Source organism: Sphaeramia orbicularis, chromosome 15 (genome assembly GCF_902148855.1).
Source record: "Sphaeramia orbicularis chromosome 15, fSphaOr1.1, whole genome shotgun sequence".
NCBI lineage: Eukaryota > Metazoa > Chordata > Actinopteri > Kurtiformes > Apogonidae > Sphaeramia > Sphaeramia orbicularis.
The window spans coordinates 45,385,872-45,407,707 of NC_043971.1; the positions used below are offsets into that span (position 1 = coordinate 45,385,872).

The window sequence follows — 21,836 nt, forward strand, 5'->3', positions numbered from 1 at the left end:
GCAAAGCATTAATATCAAGAGATAGGATACTATATTAAAAATTCCAGCACACACAAATAATCTATATTGAACCTTAAAGGGGTCATATTTTGCTAAACCCACTTTTGTTAGTCTTTGGTCCATTTATTTGTGTATTTGGGGATCCTAATAGTTCCAAAAGTTTGCATTTGAACCTCTCCAGGTGCTGCAAAGCTATCTTTATATTCATTTTGGCAAAAATCGAGTGGATAGCTACAACACATGGCTCATGTGCATTTAAAGGGCCAGCGCTCAAAGCGACCTTTCTCATGTCATTACTCAGAAATAGGGTTGAAGATGGACCTGTGGAGTTTAATTAATGAATTCAGACCCAAGCATAGCAGTTACAGTTTATGCAGACCACAGGGAAATGTTTTAAAATGCATAATTCCATTTAAAAAAGCAAAATATCACTCCTTTAAAGCATAGTTTCCAAATGTGCTAACTAATCAGCCCTTTTTTGTGATGAGTGCGATGCTGGCAATAGATTCCATCACTGTTCCCAGAGCAAGTACAGCACATCCAAGTCCAAGTCAAATCCAACATGACTTAATGAATACACAATATGGGTCTGTTTATTGTCCCCTCCAGTTCTAGCACTTCTCTGTAGAGACAGTTATTTTGTTTATGTCCTCATGTAAACCAAGTCATTTAATTACAGTCATCATGAAGTCACACCTGCTAGTCATTTATAACTTTCTATGTCACCTATATTTATATCTCTGAAGCCAGAGCCTGGTTTACAGCAGGATGTTTCTGTGCTTTTCTGGTTCTATAGCTGCCTATAAATGTTACCACTTATTAGCTTCACACCTGTTTTCTAGTGTCTTTTACACAGTGTAAGAAAATTTCAGGTATCTGTACATTGCTATTTACGTTTCTGATAACTTTTTCCCGTTGCTCCCAACATTTTAATACAAATACTTTCAAACAGTTTTGCTAGTTTTTAAGGGGAATGGTGGATCATTTTTAATTTGCATCATTGGACACCTTCACAACATGAAGATCACTTTATTTCCACATTACTTTTCACAAGTAATACCACAAAGCACTTTACAATACAAGACCAGAGTGGCATAAAACATAAATAGGGCAATTAAAAAAAAACATTATTTGCAACAAAGCAAACATAACAAGACATAAATGACAGAAAAAGGAAAAAGTCACAGAAAAGATGGAACAAGATCTGGCTGTAGTGTTTGATTCAGTGAGTTAATGCTTGTTTAATTCATTTTATCATTATTTATTAAGGCCTCGGATTGTACTTGTATTACTTAGAGTGACATAAAACGTCTTAGCACAAAATCAATGTAAAAGATTATATCAGTTTTCTCATTATAACCGTATAATTTTAAATAATACAACAATATTTTGCACACATATTTATGGAATTTTTTTCATTATCATATTGATGATGTGTTTTCTACTACATATTGTACAAATGGCTGTTCTAATTGTGTTTTGATAGAATGTTAGAATGTTTCGTGTGTATATTCGGTGAGAATGTATCGGTGAGTGTTTATTTATTTCTTTATTTATTTTTGATCATTTCTTTCCTGCAATTTTTTTTTATTATACTAGAGTGGAGCAACTGTAACACACTATAATTTCACAATAATAAGACACAACAATAAGTATTCTGATTGTGATTGATAGACAGTAAAGGGAGTCATTTTCTGTGAGATTCAGTTACACAACATAGTATTTACTTTTATATTTTTAGTCCTTAAGTCTCTTCTTTTCCACTTTTACTGGATTACTTAAATTGAGTCAGTCTACCTTCACCAGAGTTGGTTTTCTTTTTCTTTTTTTCTGTTTTTTTACGGTATCTAAATTCTACCTGTATGTCCTCGTCTTTCATCACAAAGTAAGAAAGTTCCTCAGTGGAGACATTCCAAGTTGCAATACTCAGTTTGACCAGCAGGTGTCACTAAATACTCACTGACATGTACTTGGAATCTGAAACCACAGACTTAACAAATAAGGTAGTAAATAAGGTTCTGAAAAATCAGGTTTAACTATATTTACTCTTTCTATCATAGGACAACATGTTAAATAATAACTGTTGGTGAATAAAAAGCAGCCAGGATCTAATTAGATATGGGCCAATATATGCCTGAACAGCTGCTTATCTTAGTTTTCATTCAATTCTCCTGCCATATAATATGGGTTTACAGTTTACAGATGTGTCTTCAGCCAGGCAGTGTGCAGGTGGAGTGTTTGAAGACAGATCTAGACTCATCCGGTCACGTCGCTGCTGTTAATTGAGCTTTGATCGAGTAGAAATGTGACGTGTACGGTGATGACTCAGTTCCTAGAAAGTCCACAGAAGGGTTAGATGTGGGTTATGTAACAGTAGCACATGAGCAGGTGTGGCCTGTAAACTCTGGCATAGTCCACTTAATGGGACATGATGAAATCATGTCACACTGATTGGATTACCACGGGACAGAAGACAGATAAAAATCACTTTTAACAGGTGTCATTCATATCATTGATGGAATTTGATGTGGTACTTCTACAACTCTGACATTGTTTGACCTTTGAGTATTTCCATTCAACTCTAGATTATACTTTAGATTTCAGAGACAACAATTGTATTTGTAGTTTTCTGCTACATTTATTTGATACTTAGTTATTTTTTTGATTAATTCCTTGATACACAACTAATGGACCAGTCCAATTAAATAATCCATCAGTAGTAGTCAGTATTTCCTACTGAAGCATTCTTTGATTACATTATTTTTGTCACACCAAATCCTCATTTCTCTTTTGTCCTTTCTTACTTTTGACAGTTTCTACAAATCTTTTTTTCTTGCATCACTATTATGCACGTAATTTAGTCAAAAATGATCCAAATTTATTTTTTTTTGTGATGAAATGATTGTCACATTTCTGTCCATGAATTTATTTTCTCATCATCTTGTATTGATAGTGTAGTCAGACCATTGTGTAATAAATATTTAAACATGTAACTAATACCAGCTCTGTAGTAAACCATTAAGTTCAGTCACCAACAAATGCAGGAAGCTGCAATGATTTCTTTTCCCATTGGTACAATGCAGATCCCCACTCCCACCCCGCAATTTTGCAATATAGAGACACAAAAGACACTAAAAGCATTTATATTACTGGACGTTTTCCTTTAATTGATCCTTCAACCATCCTGTCCACAACCACACAACATAGCTACCACATTTGAACATCCTTTATGTGCATACAGTATAATCGCTGCGTACCCACACTGACAGGGTGCAGCCCAGTCAGATACTTTACAGCTTCAGTCAGATTACAGTAAAATAAGTTAAACATAGTCTCTTCACGCCTGTGAAACCAGGTAAATTATCAACATTTCTGCTCCAGATGGTATCACTGATAGCATTACAGATACAGTAGCCACATTACAGTCAGGCATGGTCATTTGTATGTCATTTATGGTATTATCTTTGAAGGCATATACATACATAGATACATATTTATCCTCCAAAATTCATAGCTGCAAGAAGGCAGGCAGTGTGTCGACCTAAAAGAATCTCATCCTGAGTCTGATGAGGAGTTAAAACAAAGTTAGAGGGCTACTTTGATAACCTAGGAGAGCAGGCCCTGTCAGGAGTCCTGGTCCGCAGCAAAGGGTACTGAACATTCACACAGTGTCCATGTAGATCCTTCATAGAAGTCAGAATCTCCAGTGGGTGTCAAATCTGGGAGACCATTTCATTTTAGCACCAGGGAACCACTGAAATTCTGTCCACCCTGTACCACTTTGATGTAACGGACTGATGAGTTGTGTTGATGAGGTTGATGGCGGATGGCTCTGCTCCCGCAGAAAGTACCACAGCATGTCATCATGGAACACAATAAATGTACAACAGGACAGGCAACCCATCATTGCAAGCACTGTTAAGTAACGTGATTAGCAGAAGTACAGATTCACAAAAGGAGTTTTATGTTTGGCCATTTGACAGACTACTCAACCCATGATAGAAGTGACACATTGTGACCACTTTTCTAATTCTGCTCTATAAATGACTAAACATAAGACTATGATTGGATCTTGTGCAAGCCTTAAAAAGAAAGAAGAAAAAAAAAGACAATAAAATAATATTAAATATTTTCAGATTTGATGCGTTCTTCATGATGTTGCTGACTTAAGGTATGCCACGAGATCCTGGCGCTCTCCCTTCTTTTTAATGCCAGCGAAAATCATTTTGGTTCCAGGAATGTACTTCTTGGGGTTCTCGAGATACACCATCAGGGTGTCATCATTCCACACGATACCTGCAGGCAGTAAGGGGAGAAAAGGCTGATCTTATTGTACTGAAAACATCTGGTGAAAGAAAAGCTACTGTAATCTCAAGATCCCAGCGATTCATTTAAACCTGATATAGACTTATAGATGTCAAATAAAAGCAGCTTGGGTTTGAGAAATTGCCTTTTAAGTGATCATGGACCCTTTTGGAAGAAATCCAGTGGCGTGATCAGTACTAGTTTTTGGCTTTGTGTATGCCAATATTTGCTGGCTGGGGACATTTATTCTCCACAATGGGTAACAGACTAAGCAAACGCCATTAAAATTAAAAGTGCATGTATCCATCTTTCTGCATTTGCTTTATTCTTGTGACACTGAGATATTCCAGGATGTTAAAAGACACAGAGAATTTAAGATAATATAATATTAAGTAATGAATACACTGTTAACTATTGATGCATATCAAGCGTCATTGAAAATCCTGCTAAAATAAGAAGTGAACCAGATATATTATAGTTAAGACATTTGTATTAGTTTGTATTTTTAAATTAAGTCCTAAAACTTGGCTTCTGGCATCACTTTAGGTTTATTTTAGGGAACTGATTAGTTTCTTAGTGTAGTGTTTTCAAATATGAGGAAAACCTCTTTATACAAGCTGAAAAGGGTACGATTAAACTAGAAATTACATCATATATACTTTCCAAGACTACAGTTCATAATCTATAGCATTCTTGTACACCCTGAGCCATTATTTAGTTTGTGGTGGCTTGTGTATTTCTATAGCTTTCATTTCACTTAAAGTAATTTTCCCTAGGTGGTTGTAGCCCAACTCAGCTGCAATGCCCAGGCAGCTGACTGACCTTTGCTCTTGTTGGCGTCCGTGTAGGAATAGCCCTCTGCCTGTCCAGTCTTGCGTCCGAACAGACCCCACAGGTTTGGGCCCACCTTGTGCTTGCCCCCTTCCTCGACTGTGTGGCACTGGGCACACTTCTGCACAAAAGTTTTCTTCCCTTTGTCAATGTCTCCCATTGTCAACTGGAGAAAGACAAGATGGAAAGAGAAAAAAGGAAAGTAAGTGAGGGACACAGATATAAAAAAGTCTTAAGTAAAACTCATAACAGATACACGTGTGAATCTGCTCTCATAAATAAGCCCATCTTCTATTCTTAGAGGGATCTCATAACTTCATACTCTGACCGACGCCATCTTGTGAAGGTCGTTTAAGGTGATAGTGTTTATATAAACGTGTACCACCGCTGACTTCTCTATACTGAAAACAAGTTATGACATTCCCCAATGTACTGGCACCCTGCCGAGGTCATTTGCAAGGAAATAACACCAGAATGCAACCGGAACAGACCCGGTTAGCTTAGCGTCCATTAGTTCCCTGTAACTGGCAGACTGACTGAGGTTAGCTCAGGTTACTATTCTGGAAACAGTGCTAGGTTTGTAAAGTAAATGTGGTATTAATAGCCCCTGGTATGAGAACAGCTTTAATATGTAGCTTAAAAACGCGGGAAGCCAACATTACATCTAAAAAATTAGGCTGTAGCACTGCGATGTTAATGTGTTAGAAATGTCATAGTCGTAGTCACACTTATACCCATTACATGACGGCAGTGTAAGCTTGTAACAATAAGAATTTAAACACACCACTACTTGTTACATATCACATCTACCAACATTTACAAAAGCCATGTCTGGTGTAGCGATAACTACTGTGGTGTACATTACAAAAGCACTACTTGATCGTAGTACTCAGCTAAGCTCATTTTTGGGGGAAGAACCAGTGTGCAAATTTTAAAATTGTACCCGCCTGTTAATCTCACATCCCACGATTTAATGATAATAGGTGGAAAGAGAGACTGGAAATCATACATTTTAACTATGATAAAAGAGCAGAATTATGGCATCCCATTCAGCCTCCAACATGGCGGACTGGTTGAGCCGGCTGACTTGCATCCTTTGACTGAGCATCAAGGGCATTCAGCACACTTGGACAACGACTTGCAGTTACCCAACGTATCCATCAAGTACAACTGAGAATGTTGCATTTAAGCACAAGTTTTCAGTTTTTAAGGGTGTAACTCAGTCAGCGTGAACCCGTGACTAGTTTAGCTAGCTTTACCTGGCTAGCCAGCAAGCACAGAATGTTACCCTCCTAGATTGTCAAGGATGCTTCAATGACGATGAGTCACAATGGCTATCAACATATCAACTACTTTAAGGAAACGTCTTAACCTCTGTGAGAAGTAACAGATGCATACATGACAATCAAGTTATTACAGACTTCCTTGAATCTTTTCAACAGAGTAAGCGAGCTAACTATCCAAGGGGAGCTAGCTGGATAACGGCAGTACCGGAGAAAGGACCGTTAACACAACCTCACAGATTTCCCTTTAAATCATTTTTTGCTATTAAATATCCAACTCTCTTTGCTTTAATACTCTACGAGAATTGAAAGAAATCCTCACCTCTTTGCTAAAATACGCTTGAAAAGACTCCGATGTGGCTGTGTGTTGCCTTCCGAGACCGTAGAGCTGTTTCCTTCTGGCGGTCGCAAAGAAGGTCACTACACTTTAGAGGCACCGGCTTTTGACGTCATTCATCACGTGCTGAGTGATTTCTTACGCTGACCTGACGTGTCCTCATGTCCTGCTCATTCACTACGGCATAATCTCATTTCTGCAAAATTGTCTTTCCTCGCTCAAGGTCTCAACTTAATGCTAACCCGTAATGTGTTCACTTACATGGAAAAAAAATATAAATGCACAATGAACAACCTAATTTTTATGAAAACAGCGCACAGCAAACTGCAGATATGATATCAGTGCCGTAGTTAGGAAGACAAGGACTTATTTAAGGGAGCGAAATTTGTCTTTTGGTGGCACCCTTATATCTCACATCATTCCTCGGCTTCCACTACGTAGCGAAAAGCACTTGTTATAATAGCCTTATAAGGTATATATATATATATATATATATATATATATATATGTGTGTGTGTGTGTGTGTGTGTTATGTATTAAGTTTGATCAAGATATGACCATTTTCTCCTTTTTCTCCTTCAGTCCTCCTGTAAGCTTGGTGAATTGTTATTTACTTTTTTACAGACTCCAATAGTCTTCACAATAAAATTTCAGCTTGACAGAAAAAACATGAGAGAAAAGTAATAAAAACCCTAACTCTTAAAAGAAGACAACATAACTTCATAAATACTGGTCAGTTTAGTTTGGTCTTGATCAGCTTTGGACCCACAAACTCATAAGCCTAATCACTGGCTGGGATAGAATTACAGTGGTTAAGACGTGTTTTACAACTGCTCTGCTCAACGATGAAGTCTATTTCAGTCTCACAACCACAATAAAGTTGTTGTAGTCTAACCCTTGCACAACAAAGATTGTTTACACCTGTTCACCATGGGGGACAACCACTTGATGGTACTATATATAAACATACAAAGACCTCCCCCTTAAGACTGTTGCCTAAAACAAAAATCCTCACAAGCTAATGCTTTCACATGTAGTGGCTTGCATTATTTGTCAATGCCAGTGTATATGATGATGGTTGTTGTTATTATTCATTCTTAATACTATTATTATTATTATTATTATTAGTAGTAGTAGTAGTAGGATTTCAGCATGTTTTGGATATAACAGATAGTTGCAACTTCCTCAGCTTCTATAATAAACGAATACAGAAGTATAAGCATTTCCAGTTGTTTTTGCACATCAACAAAATCAGTTCAAATGCAGAACATTTGAGAAAATCTTCTTCTTATTCTTCTTCTCTCATTTTATTGGTGGACTGCAACCAGCGTTAAAAGGTGCATACCGTCATTTACTCTATCAGAGTGTGCAACATCAGGGTTGATTACTTCAGGTTACAATCTACATTTCATAAATTAATAAATAATTACAGAGGTAGAGCTGTACTAAATAAATACCATCAGTATCGACATAACACTAAATATATTAGAATTTATATCTTATCTATTATTCCTGTTTCCCTTAGAAAAAGCACTCTCCCATTTTATCACTTCTTCCTAGTATTCCTTATAAAACTCCATCTCCGCTCTAGTTTATATATCTTCTCATGCAAGTCCTCCCTCATTGCACTGCACTTGCTACACTTCACAATAACATGCTCAACATTTTCAACATCATTACATACATTACATCTATCAGAAACGCACTTGGCCATTAAAAACATTGTTGATCTGAATCTTCCTACTGCCACTTCCTCTCTTCTGTTCTTGGCTTGAAAAAATTTTACACCAACTGATTTTCGGACGTTGTAATAGTGCCTGCCTCTTTTATTTGTGTCCCATTGTTTCTGCCATACATCCTCCACTGCTTTTTTAAATTAATGATTTGGCCTCACCTTTGCCAAATGACATTTTCAATACATTATCCTCCTTTAGCTTTAAGGCTCTTTAAGCTGCCTCATCTGCTCTCTCATTGCTGTCTTTCCCCACATGAGCTGGAACCCAACAGTATTTTACAGTGATTCCTAATCTTCGGAGCCTCAATAACATATTTATTTCTGTCTGCAAGTCCTCTCTAGCACTTTTTTTTGATTTTAGGCTTTTAGGGGCTGCAGTTGAGTCAGAGCAAATGACAGCTCTCTCAGGCCTCACTTCCTCTGCATCCCCAGAATGATTGTTGTCAGTTCTGCCGTGAACACTGACAAATCATTATTCAAACTCAGGGATAATCACACCTGTTCCCACATGGCCATTCCCAGGCTCCTTAGATCCAGCTGTAAACACTGGAACAAAGTTATAAATTTCATGGTGCAAATATTCAGTTACTTTACTTCCAACATTTTTCACACCACTCTTCACTCAAAAAACATTTTGCTGGATGAACATAATAAAATTATGGAAAGGATTTCCACCTAATTAAAATACTTTCATTTAGCAAGACACAATTTTGTTGAACCAACTAATTGTAAGTATGTTGAGTGACCATAAAGTATTGGCGTTACAATTACTTATTTCCAATGTATGGGTCCTACTTACGGTAATTTGAAAAGTTGTTTCAACATATTTACTAAGGAAGGATAAGACTTAAATATTTTTGGTCACATTAACCTATATAGTGATTATGTATAACTTATTTTGACAGGGTAGGTATGGCGACATTTATAAGTGGTGCAATGGCACTAATTGACTGAACAATATGTAAGTTCAATCATTAGATAATATCATTTTTCTTCGATCCTTAGAGATTCTCAACCCTTCCTCTTTGTTCCTTACTTTTTTTATGGTTTCTCACTTTAAGTTTTCCAGAGCAATCAGGCTCCACAGGTGTGCTTAAGATCTTCCACCAATGTGGTTGAAGGCGTAATCAGCCAGAACACCTGTTCTTGAAGCGGCCATTTTGAAACATCATGAGTAAATGTAGCCTTACTCATTCGGGTGTGGGAATCCTAATTAAGTATTCACTTGATTATTCTCTAACAGATCTACATTACATTGGTGCTTTAAGGTTTAGGATTAAAGTTAAGGTTAGATCCGAGCTACACTAAATGATGCCCATACGCCTAAGACTTAGGGTTAGGGCAAGGGCAAGGGTAGGGTAAGGGCTAGACTAAATGATGCTCCCTCCCTGCTGCAGAGAAGCTTGTCCACGCCTTTGTCTCCTCCAGGTTGGACTACTGTAACACACTTCTCATCGGGATCCCAGCAGGAGCCTCCAGAGGCTCCAGCACATCCAAAACAGTGCTGCCAGGATCCTGATGAGGGTGCGTAAAGATGAGCACATCACTCCTGCCCTTCACTCACTACACTGTTCACCCCCGCATTGAATATAAGATCCTCCTTCACACCCATCACTGTCTCCACGGTGAAGACCCCACTTAGCTCACTGAACTCCTTACACCCCACACCACCTCCAGAATCCAGTCAGGCCAATCACACTGTCTGTACCCCCCCAAGACAAAGCTCAAAACCATGGGTGACAGGGCTTTTGCGGCTGCTGCTCCCCGTCTGTGGAACACCCTGCCTGACCACCTACAGGCCTCACAGACTGAGGACACTTTTAAAAAAGGTCTGAAGACCTTTTTATTCAGGAAAGCATATCCATGATCTCTCCACATCTGTGCATGCTTCACCTCTTTTAACTGTCTTTTGTTAACTGTTTTTATCTGTCTTACTTACTTTCTATTTTTATTCTCTGACTTCCCTTTTAATCATATTTATTGTACCCTGCCTGTAGCACTTTGGGGTTTTTAGATAAAAATGTAAAGTGCATTACAAATAAAATTTATTATTATTATGCCACGCTCTGCTCTGGAGGGGTATTGCAGATGGGATTCCTACCTGAACCCATTAGGTTGTGTTGACTGAAAAGAATCTTGTAGTTTTAAGGATTTTGCATGTCATGTTGAAAGTACATGATTTAAAAATGTTTAACCACTAAACATGAGTTAATATGATAGAACCTACATGTTTTACTTGTGTTATTAAAACAGACACCCATGTTGCTGTTTTTTAAGTGATAATTGTTCCATTCTTGTTTCTTTCCCACCAGCTTAAAATCCATAATAGGAGCTGGAAATATCCAGGGAGGGACATTTCCCAATGCAGCATTTGGCCCAAACTCTAAAATCTTGGATATATCACACAAAAAGATTTATATTTGGAAGAAATACAGGAGAAGATAGTATAAGTAAAATATAACAGGGTAGTAGCTTTATGACTGTTTTATATTGTTTCATTCTTGACCCAGGATTTTTCACTCAAATACAGTGAAAATATGACACTATGAATTACTCCTTGACCCAGCTCCTACTATTCATATAAGAGTAATGGATGGAAACAAACTCAGATTCAGTTTTCTCTTGCTGTTTTTTGTCTAAATTTGGTAAAAATGTGTGATACATTTGGAGAGAAATCTGATAATGTCTTACATTTTCTTAATATCTGGGACGTGGGCTTTAGGATAAAAGCATGGTGCAGTCTTACACAAAGGGGTACACCCTCCGTTACAAAAGCAATCTGCCGCATCCCTGCATCGCAGTATTGCATTTACAGGTTCTTTCCATTAGATGGCAGAAATTTACTGTCATTAAATAAGCTCAACTAACGCTTTCTTGACTGTGGGAATTTTAGAATTGTGGAAGTAACAGTAAAGCAGCCATGCTAGGGATCTGATTAGAACATAATAACACAATATGCTGTATGGCTCATACAAATGTTTGTAAATAGTAATCCAACTCTCAACCAATTACCATGATATTAACGCTTCAGGAAGAGGCGCGTTCACGTCAGTAGGTGTTCTTTTTTGCAACAGGAAGTTTCGAGAAGCACACGAAGTCGTCGCGAGCGGATGCAAGCAGTATCTGGCACCGACAAGAAAAGCCAACATGGACGAGAATTCCTCTAAACAAATACCAGAAAATGTCGAAGACCCCCCAAACAGCAGGCTGTTCGTGGTCACGAGTCGCTCAATCACTGAAGAGGATCTCCGGGAAAGTTTCTCGCCCTTTGGGGAAATTCAGGGCATTTGGGTCCTGAAAGACAAGCAGACAAAGGAGTCTAAAGGCGTCTCCTATGTGAAGTTCGCCAAGTCCTCGCAGGCCTGCCTGGCCATGGAGGAAATGCACGGCAAAGTTGTGGTAGACGAGACCAAGCCCATCAAGGTAATACTTTAGCAGCTGAGCTAGTTGACATGACTTAATTTTCACTGAATACCTCCAATGTGTTTGAATGATGACGCTATTGTCTGGTCGTTCGCCATCTGACATGCTAACATAGCATAGGCTAGGCTAGTGTTAGCATGCTAGCAAGTAAAAGGACGACGCGAGAAGCACAAACTGGTGCCATATTGTTTGCTATTAGTTACCTCTGTTGCCACTAAAATACAACAAAATACATCAAGACGTTCAATTTAAGAAACAATACCAAGTTAAAGTGGTTTTAAAGATTGGTTTTGATTCGACTGAACAAGAGCATTTTTGTAGAAAGAGTACTAGTTGCAAATGAAAGAGGCGGTATCAACAGGATTAGCTAGCTCAAAAGGGCTGGGTGCTTCATCGCGCTGCAATTGTAGTGTTATTTGTAACCTTTAGTTTCTTTCTGTTCCGTCGGTAAGGTCTTTATTGCCCAGTCACGGTCCTCAACAAGACACAGAGACGTTGAGGATGAGGAGCTTACCAGGATATTTGTCATGATCCCCAAAACCTTCACCGAGGAAGATCTGCAAAACACATTCAAGGTAACCTTAGACTATTTATTTATTTTTTTTACGCTGGTTTATTATATCTGCATCCTTTTGTATCATAGCTGCCATAGAAAAGATGTAAAGTTGTTTCTCTTTGTTGCCTCTTCTTCAGGAATATGGAGATATTGAGTATTGCGTGATTATCAAGAATAAGTTCACTGGAGAAAGTAAAGGTTTGGGCTACGTAAGGTACTACAAACCTTCCCAAGCTGCTCTTGCTATAGAGAACTGTGACAAAAGTAAGTCTGTAAAAATACAGCTAAAAAGTCATTCTTTGTAGTGTGTCTTTAGTAGAATTGTAGGCAACAGCAGGCGAACATCCATGTTTTGATTCTCTTTTAATGGAACAAAGCTTTAAAAGAGGGTTTAGGATGTTTACAACACTAATTTCTTCCTCTTAGATGTAAGTTGTTAACACTTGATGTCATTAGCTTACAGGGCCATCCTTGCCGAACCTCGTAGCAAAGTATCAACAGCAGATGAATATTCTGGAGGAGGAGGAGGAGGGGGCGGCGGTGGCAACAGAGGAGGAGACTACATGAGTGGTGCTGACTCCATGAACCAGTACTCTTACCCTATGGGTATGCTGCTGTTTGACATCAGTATTTAATGACACTTCCCTTTGCTCAACTTCTCCTGGAGTCTCGCCTGCAGGCTATTTGTCTGATCAGTGTTTTCTGGCTCTTTGGGTCTATTTCCAGTATCCACAGGAGAGACACAGTGTAAACTGTATGACTCATATGACATATATATTCCATAAAGTCCTCGCTATCCTGATAGTCTAGTTGTTTGTCAGTGGTGTGTCACATGTTGTCCTTCACTTCATTATCTTCATTATTGTTTTAACCCACACCAGTCAAAACTTTATTGGAACTAGCTCCTAAGCTAATGACTGCCTTTGTCATTTACCAAATCAATCCCACAGGATGACAAAAGTTTGAAATATAGATGTGATTACAGCCGTAGTAACAAAATACATGGTCAAAGATGTGGTCCCTGTTAGCGTTGTGGAGAAGCCAGGATTCAAGAATCTCAGACACTTGAACCAAAGTAATTTTAAATAATTTAAATGTCATTTTCATTTTTAGCATGCACATATTGAACAAAAAAATTCTAATAGGTGACATTGTCATGCATTAAAGGGTTGAATTCAAAACTTACACAGTGCTAAATAGTACATTTATTTACATATATATATATATATATATATATATATATATATATATATATATATATATATATATATATATGTATATAAAATAGATAGAGGCCATATCGCCCAGCCCTGCTTCCAACAGGAAAGAGGAAATCAGCTCATGACAGAGTGTAGTGTTTCCTATCCATTTGATAGTGGTAATGCTCCTTCAAGCTGGGTTGCCAACTGTCAATAAACACTAAATAAGAAGAAGCAGGAGCAAAGCAGCACCATTTTCAGTACTGTCGAGGTAGGATGTGCTATGTGAGACTAAAGCAGTACAGTGATTGGGTTAACCAGAACTTTTTTTTTCCTGATGTGTTAACATGAGTTTCAAAATAGCCACGTTACCATATAAGTGCAGTTTCAGTCTCTCATGTCACCTTTCATGTGGTGCCAAAAGACAACATGCTATGTGCTCATCTTCCCCCTCCCTGTGGGTAATTATGATCCACCTTGGTGTTATTGGCTTCAGCTCTGCAGTACATCACTTAAGGTATGCCAGACATTAGTGACCCAGCTCTAATCATTGCCATTTACATGATGTCTATTTCACACAAATGATTGGTTGGTGCCCAATACATTAAAAAGTATTGAGATATTAATCAATCGCATAGAAAAATGCCCCAGGTGATGGGGCAAGTCACCTCTGCACAGGCCACCATATTTCAACTGTAGGTCAGACCCGACTTTGTCTTCTGTTTACAGTTTAATAGCAAGATGCCAAAAAAGGAATGTGTTGTTGATTGTGGTTAAAATGTAATCTGTGAAGATATACTAATTAAGGAAAACTGTCAGGAAACTCAGATGAGTGAATTGGACCTTTCTTCACCCATTTGTTTGTCTCCAGCGGACCCCAGTGGCAACTACTCCCTCATGGATTACCGCTCCAGTGACATCACCCGATGCCTGATGATGTCAACACGAGCGGCCTTAACTCAGGAGCAGATCTTTGCTTTGTTCGACCTCATTCCTGGCATGGAGTATTGTGAGCTCCAGAGAGATGCTTATGGCATGAGCAAAGGTTAATAAACACAAACTACTGACTTAATTCATTTGGATACTTTGTAATCAAACAAGAGAAGATTTAGCTCTTGGGAATATAATTGAAGGGTTTTTTAATGATTTGTGCCTGTGGTGTAAACCTCTATGACTGGTGTCCCTTTTTTAAAGTCTGTGTGTTCATGTGTCTTCAGGTCATGCTTTGATTCGCTACAGTAATTTGGGATCAGCAGTTTATGCAAAAGAAAAGCTGAATGGCTTTGAATATCCACCTGGCAACAGACTTGCTGTAAATTTTGTTGATGATGGAGAGGATCGCAGCAGGTATGTGTGTATATACTGTACACAAATGTTAGCATAAGACAAGTCTGTATCTAATTGGAATGTTAAGCATGTTTGCATATGAAGTGTTTACACAAGTATCTCGTAATTTAAAATTTGTGAAGAAATTTCAATAGCAGTTTTCTACAATTTTCAATCGTCACATTTGATTTACTTATCTAATATTCATTGTTCCCATGTGGGCTTCAGTTGCAAATGTTTATCTTTCTAAAAAAAACCTTTGTAAGCATTAAACATCTTTTGAAAATCAAGCTGATCTGGATCTAAATAATGTATGGTGCATGTAAATAACCTACAATACATATTGGCTCACATTTTAGGCTGTATGTAAAGGATAATGTGAATCACTGACAGTATTTTAAAGCAGTGTGTGTGCACATTTGTTTGTAGTCCTGTAGGCAGGATGGCCATGCAGTTTGTTGCATCCCAGATGATGTCTTCAGTTTGGAACGGACCCTCCACCAGTCAAGGAATGAAACAACCAATGGTGAGTGACTGGGTAGCAGGGAAACTGACATAGAAACATGTGCAAAATGTTGTAACCCACAGTCTGTATTTTCCCACACATCACACATGTATGCAAGATATAAATGAATCAATTTACAGTTTGTCTAGTCCAGAGTAAGAGTTTAAATGAGTTCATGTCAACAAGTCCAACCATCATTAGCCATTTTGACAAGTTAAATTAAATTCAAATCACATTTAAAGACATTTCTACATTAGCAGTCTGTGCCAACTATTATTATTATTATTATTGTTGAATTATTTTTGATATAAATAGACTTGCAGTCTTATTAGTGAGAGTAACAATCTGTGAACAGCTTAGCGCTGAAACGTCAAGTTCACATTTCAGTTGAGAGAGGGGGAAGATGTACATAGTGCAGGTTGTTTTGGTCAATAGAAAGTTGTAGCCTGGTTTGTTTGTCGCTGGTAAAGTGCCACTCCCTATGTGAAAGAACAATAAGCTCTGAGCTCCAGCTAAACCTCAAACATGGCAAAATTTGACAAAGACACATGATTTCTATGTGACGTGTTCTTATGGTGTTGTTTTATGTTGTTATTTTAATACCATGAGATACTTCCTTGTGTGGACATGGTCCACAAAAACTTCTTTTCCGACACTATTTTGCAAATTCACTGTTGCAGCATCCTGTGCTCAGCATTTCCCGACAAGTATGTCTTAGGAGCAAGTCAAAACCCCACTTACATATGTTTCCATGTTAGACCGATGTTGCTACTGCTTATTATTTGGTGTACTTTGACAGATGTCAGATTTTTATGTTCTCGCCATACCCTGTGGGTTTCTTCCAGGTCCTTCAATTTCCCCCATTTTTAAAAACATCTATGCTAGGTTAATTCTCCTGTCTGTGCCATAACCAAGGTTCCGACAGATATTGTTGGTTGTGAGTTTGTGTGTTTTAGAATCATATAAATGCAATTTTTGAATTTCTCTACGGGGACAATAAAAGTGAAAGTAATAACATAAAAACATATGTAATAAAGTGTACAGTCACTACACTCTTGTAAACTGACAGTCTAATTAAGTGCGACACCTTGTGGTAACATTGTGCACACTGGTTTGGTCCAGTGTTGGGTTTCATATCAAATGGAGTTGAACATTTTCACACTGACCCAACCCTAATGTAAACTCTGGTCTTGTTTCTGTCCTCCAGGCTTTCTCTGGTGTCTCCCCTATGTCCCGCGTACAGACAGATGTTAGCCTGCCCCCACTGAAGAAACTTGCTCCACCAGAAAGCAAAACAAAGGAGCGCTTGTTTGTAGTGTTCAGTCCATCTCCGCTTCCACAAGATATACTGGAGGACGTATTCTGGTAAGTGTCTCACATCTTGACACATAGGTTTGCTTAATTCTATCTTTGGAAATATGTGCTGACATTTGATGAATTCAGTGAATAGTCAAAATAACTGTCCATTAGCCAGAAGGTCAAAAGTTGATGACAATGTTAGCTGAGTCAGTACAAACTGCTGTGAATAAGTACTTTCAGTATAATTTCAGTTTTAACTCTCAAAGATGTACAGCTGCTTACGACTAAGTTTATCTACTGATCTAAAATATTTAACTTTTGAACCACTATTCCTATTAATACGTGTAAATAATTCAGGTCAAATACAGCTTTTCATTGTCATCAGATGTAAACCACATGGAGATTCTGAGGATCATAGTGAACATGGAAACTCTATCATCTGCAACATTAATCCACCAATAAAATCCATGCAATTTGACAAATGTTAGTAGTTGTTAATGCTTGCTATGTTCAGTTAATGATACATTTTGCTGAAAAACTAGTTTTTCCTTCACTTTTCTCTGTTTTGAGTTTTTATGAACATCTACACAATCAGCAAATTTAATATAGCAAAAAACTGCTGTTCACTGAAAAATGCAATGGGAAATATTTTAATAAATGGTGATAAATCACTTAGAAAATTACATTCACTCAGAGGTCATAACAAAAGTAGTTGTAGGTCTTTAAGGGTTAAAAAGAGAATCCAGACAGTCTCCATGTTCTTACAGTTAAATGATTTTTTTTTTTTTTTGCCTCTGTCTTTCTTTAGCCGGTTTGGTTCTCTTATCGAGGTCCATTTGGTTCCAGGGAGGAAGGTTGGATACATGAAATACGCAGAAAAACAGGTGAGACTCTAATAAAAGACGCTGAAAAGAAGTCAGTTAAGTCAGAAGATGATGTTGGAAGCTTTTGCATCAGCTTTTAAAATAGATTCATGATAAACCAAGTGTTTACCCTTCAACCAATCCCATCCTCTCCTCTGTATGTACATTTGTCTCCCAGTGTGCAGATGATGCCATGGCAGCACTTCACGGTCGGATTGTCAACGGAGTGAAGATGAAAGTGTTGCTGGCTGATCCTCCACGAGAGGAGTCTCATAAACGCCCACGTACCTACTAAGACCATGTGACACCAAAAGACCAGTAAGTATGAATAACTCAGCATTTGGTACCTGAAGTATTTTGGTAACATTGTGTAAATTTAGAGCTTGTGTGAAGCATTGTGTAGAGATAGAGATTTTTCTTGATTTTAGATTAGAAACTGTTAAAGTTATAAGGCAGCATTTTGTATTAAGGTCCTTTTTAATCAGCCTTAGTTAATCAATAAGGCCTCTTTAAGTCCTCTATAATGTATTTATTAATTGTATTAAGTGCACAGGTTATATTCTTCTACTGGCATATCACTGTTTCTGTTATTAGCATTCAGTCAGAGCATTTTACTGACAGAATAGTTTACAGTTTCATTTACATCATGACAAGTAATGCAGATTCACAATATGTCATTTTAAGGTCCAAGTAGCATTAAATATTTATACTTTATTCATAAATATGACATGATGACAATGATAGGTAACCAAATGAAACCCACAGCAAGTGCTTCTCCTTACCTTAAGGCTTCAGAATGTCTTTAATAAAATAATGGGAAATTTAGTGCAAATTAAAACAATAGATTATCAGTAGTAAGCATTAGTGAAATTCTTAATCCTAAAGTGGGCTTTTCCTTACCCTGATGCCAAATTTTACTGCAAGTAAACACTTAACAGCTTATAATTACACAAAAACGCTGGGGAAATATCATTCATCAAATTTTACTCCTTTGAGTTTTGTCTGTAAAAAAAATTCACAGAACAAGAGAACGCAACCAGTCTGATTTTGATCATATTCAAGACAAATATACAATTTCTAGATAGTTAAAATATTTCACAACAATTGTTTCATTTTTGAGGCAAATATGAAAATAACCAACAATTGGAGAATACAAAGTTTTCCATTTAATATTTTTGCAATAATAGTCCATTTCTGTTCATGTAAAATCAAGTTCATGTAGTGTGGGAATCCTGAAAAGCACTTGGTAAACAAATTATGCAAGTTAATTAAACTCATTAAAGGTGTTTTTAATACTGTAACAGTTAATGTGTATACAAAGCCACAATGGTAACACCCATCCTGCTGTTTTAACACATATTGTTAGTAGGCATCTCATAGGGGCCTTAATATAAAGTGCTACAAATCGTTAGCCTCATAGCATAATTGCCCAAGTCAGATTTTTTTCAATACATAGCCAATGATGGTGTCAAATTGTTCATGGCTGACTGACCAAAGTAAAGGACTGTAATCCACCAACACCAGTAGGACAGTTGATTCCAATATTCAGAAAAAGCAGTGGTACTATATGGGCTAAATGACTGATGTGGCTTTTATTTATTTTCTATATATAATATGAGGACAAATGAACTGTTGTTTTAAGCTGAAAAAGTCCTAATCAAACCCAGTCTCCATATAATTATGGTGGGCATACACTTGGTGTATCTTGTTCATGTTACATATTGTACTGTTGCATCTTCTTTTGGAATCATGCATGAATGAGATCAGTAGGTTATCATATGCCAAAGCAGCTAACTCTGCAGCTTTTTGTTCCCTAGGCGACTGATCTTGACACAGTGACACCTGACCTGACCCGACCGACCAACCAACATCGAGACCCTCTCCCAACCTCTGACACGACCTTTGACCTTACTTTTGGTCACTGACCTGTGACCCACTGATCTAACGCGTGCTTCTACACCTGGTCCTGGTCTAAACAGTTTGTACTGTAATGTGCAGTGTTTGTGCTCACAGTGTCGGTCATTCTGAACATTAATATTCTCACACTTTGTTCTCTCTGGTAACCAATGGTAGTACATGAAACCACCTTATTTTTTAAGTTTAGCTAACACGTTTGCATAGAGTTGCTAAGTTCAGTTTGTAGCTTTAGTGTCTGAATAGAAAACTCTTGGAGCTAGATCAATTTTTGTAGTTCAGATGTGTTCTGTCTTTTTACAGTATGCCTTGAGAGCTCATGTTGGACTGTGAACATTTGTCTAAATAAACAGATTCAGCACAACTTTCAGATGGTTTTGTTTGTTCTTTTGGCTGCATGATGAATAAATGGACAGTTATTCTAAAATGTGTGAATTTGATCATTTTAAATCACAAGTTCAAGTCATTCCTTACCAATTTATTATTTTGTCTTGTTTATAACTGTGAAAACTATGAAGGTCTTCTCCAAATCCTTTTAAAGCCACTTTAGCCAGAGTCAAAGGGATTGTGTCCACTTGAAAATTCAATTGTCATCAATGCAGTGTCATGAGGAACAGCTAGACAGAACTTGAGATTTGGCACAAACATTCCAACTCTTAAGATTAAGCAATCAGAGATCTTAATTTTTGACCAGTAAAATCTAACTTTACACAACAGGTTTTGGGCCATAAGTCATAAAAATGACATTTTATATTTAAATAGATATTTAATGTCATGACGTTGCATTAAAACTTTTCTATCCATTATTCAATTACGCTTATGTATAAACAGTCTATAAGTCAATGCATGTTCAATGTAAAGACATGTTCTGTTTCACCATAAAATACACTTGATATTTTGTCAGTGTTCACACATTATCATTGATGGTAGGGGACTTGGGCACACAGATAAGGATCTAGGGGTCCTCACAAGAAAATGAAACCTCATGTCTTTTAGGATCAGTGCTATTAATGTATCTTTGAGTAGCTTAAAACTCAAGTTGCTTAAGAAGTCTACCACAAGTCCAACTACAACACTAGATCTGGGTGAAATACCGAACTAATGATAGTTGGGAAAAGCCTGAATGTACAGGGTGTCCGTAAAGTCTCTTTACAATTCAACGCATTTATTACAAAAACAAATGAATTGACAAATCTCTGGAAATTATTACCAAGAAAAGTAGCTATTTTAGTTTTTTTGCCTCATTTAAAACACCTGTGTATGGTCACCGAGAAAGTTCTCAATTTCTTTGCTGTAGCATAGCCTACAATTTTTTTCCAGGGTTGGTGGCAATGGCATCAGTGATGTTTTGATTCAGGTTGTTGATATTCTGTATCTTTGTTCGATACACTTTAACATAACCCCATAGAAAGAAATCCAGGGGAGTGGGACCTGGTGAACTAGGTGTCCAGGGAATCGGGCCATCCCTTCCAATCCACTGGTCTGGAAATGTTTGATTTAGGAACCTACCAACATGCAGTCTCCTATGTGGTGGTGCACCATCTACCTGGAAAATGATGGATGGTTAAAGGTCATCCGGTTGTGGTCACATATTCAGTCAGAAGGTCAAGGTCAACATTTGTAGTAATTGATTTGTCATTTAAGAAAAATCATGGACCAGTGATTGCACATGATCCCACATTGTGATTAAAAACTTCAATAACCACTGAGTACAGAGAACAAATCTGACAAACATATCAGTTACTTTTGTAATACATTTTTTATATTGTAAAGAGACTTTGCAGACACCCTTTATTAGTCTAGACAAAGATGGATGTGACCTGTGACGTGACCGGTTAGCAGATGCATCCAACCACAAGAAGTTAAGTTCTTGAAAGCTTGATAATAACAGAATAACATATATGCAAATGATGAATTATATGTAAAAAAGGTATTTGTGAAGCTTGTTTGTATGGAATAATAAATATATATAGAGATAGATAGATAGATAGATAGATAGATAGATAGATAGATAGATAGATAGATAGATAGAGTAATTAATAGTCAGGATGGTGCCTTACAATAGATTTTCTGTTAAATTGGCTATTATCAGGTCTGCCTACTCTTTTTGTAGTTGTTCTGAAATATAGTTTTAAAAAATAAAGATGGTTCATTGATGCCACAGGAACAGAAATCAGGGGAGAATATAAACCTCTTCTATGGTGTCAAGATGAGGCCAGATAACCTTGTAAATGTACGTGAAGTATTGTAAAACAAAAAT

At 37.4% G+C, this 21,836-nt stretch overlaps 2 protein-coding genes across 5 annotated transcripts; one reads left to right on the top strand and one right to left on the bottom strand.

Annotated features, from left to right (window-relative positions):
* Positions 1–3,136: 3,136 nt before the first annotated feature.
* LOC115433818 (cytochrome c) lies at positions 3,137–6,886 on the bottom strand. Of its 2 annotated transcripts, none has more exons than XM_030155353.1 (3): positions 6,742–6,886; positions 5,128–5,302; positions 3,137–4,296 (listed from the first exon to the last, which is right to left on the bottom strand). In XM_030155353.1, exons 2-3 carry the CDS (start codon positions 5,294–5,296, stop codon positions 4,151–4,153), a joined length of 315 nt encoding a protein of 104 aa, XP_030011213.1. In that variant the 5' UTR covers positions 5,297–5,302; positions 6,742–6,886; the 3' UTR covers positions 3,137–4,150. The 2 variants fall into 2 exon arrangements, with proteins under 2 accessions (XP_030011213.1, XP_030011214.1); XM_030155354.1 differs by having other exon boundaries at positions 5,128–5,324; positions 6,742–6,835.
* A 4,543-nt stretch (positions 6,887–11,429) lies between these two features.
* On the top strand, positions 11,430–19,942 carry rbm45 (RNA binding motif protein 45). Of its 3 annotated transcripts, XM_030155350.1 has the most exons (11): positions 11,433–11,914; positions 12,367–12,489; positions 12,608–12,734; positions 12,927–13,076; positions 14,541–14,714; positions 14,887–15,016; positions 15,425–15,521; positions 16,708–16,865; positions 17,608–17,683; positions 17,841–17,980; positions 19,480–19,942. In XM_030155350.1, the coding sequence occupies exons 1-10, from the start codon at positions 11,639–11,641 to the stop codon at positions 17,955–17,957; spliced, it is 1,428 nt and encodes a 475-aa protein (XP_030011210.1). In that variant the 5' UTR covers positions 11,433–11,638; the 3' UTR covers positions 17,958–17,980; positions 19,480–19,942. The 3 variants fall into 3 exon arrangements, with proteins under 3 accessions (XP_030011211.1, XP_030011208.1, XP_030011210.1); XM_030155351.1 differs by having other exon boundaries at positions 11,430–11,914; positions 14,544–14,714; positions 17,841–19,942; XM_030155348.1 differs by having other exon boundaries at positions 11,432–11,914; positions 17,841–19,942.
* The last annotated feature ends 1,894 nt before the right edge of the window (positions 19,943–21,836 follow it).

Coding starts and splice junctions, on each gene's coding strand:
- LOC115433818 (XM_030155353.1), bottom strand. CDS start 5,296: ATGGGAGACATTGACAAAGGGAAGAAAACTTTTGTGCAGAAGTGTGCC. Junction 4,297..5,127: donor GGACGCCAACAAGAGCAAAG/GTCAGTCAGCTG, acceptor TACTGCCTGCAG/GTATCGTGTGGAATGATGAC.
- rbm45 (XM_030155348.1), top strand. CDS start 11,639: ATGGACGAGAATTCCTCTAAACAAATACCAGAAAATGTCGAAGACCCC. Junction 15,017..15,424: donor GATGGAGAGGATCGCAGCAG/GTATGTGTGTAT, acceptor ATTTGTTTGTAG/TCCTGTAGGCAGGATGGCCA. Junction 16,866..17,607: donor ATACTGGAGGACGTATTCTG/GTAAGTGTCTCA, acceptor GTCTTTCTTTAG/CCGGTTTGGTTCTCTTATCG.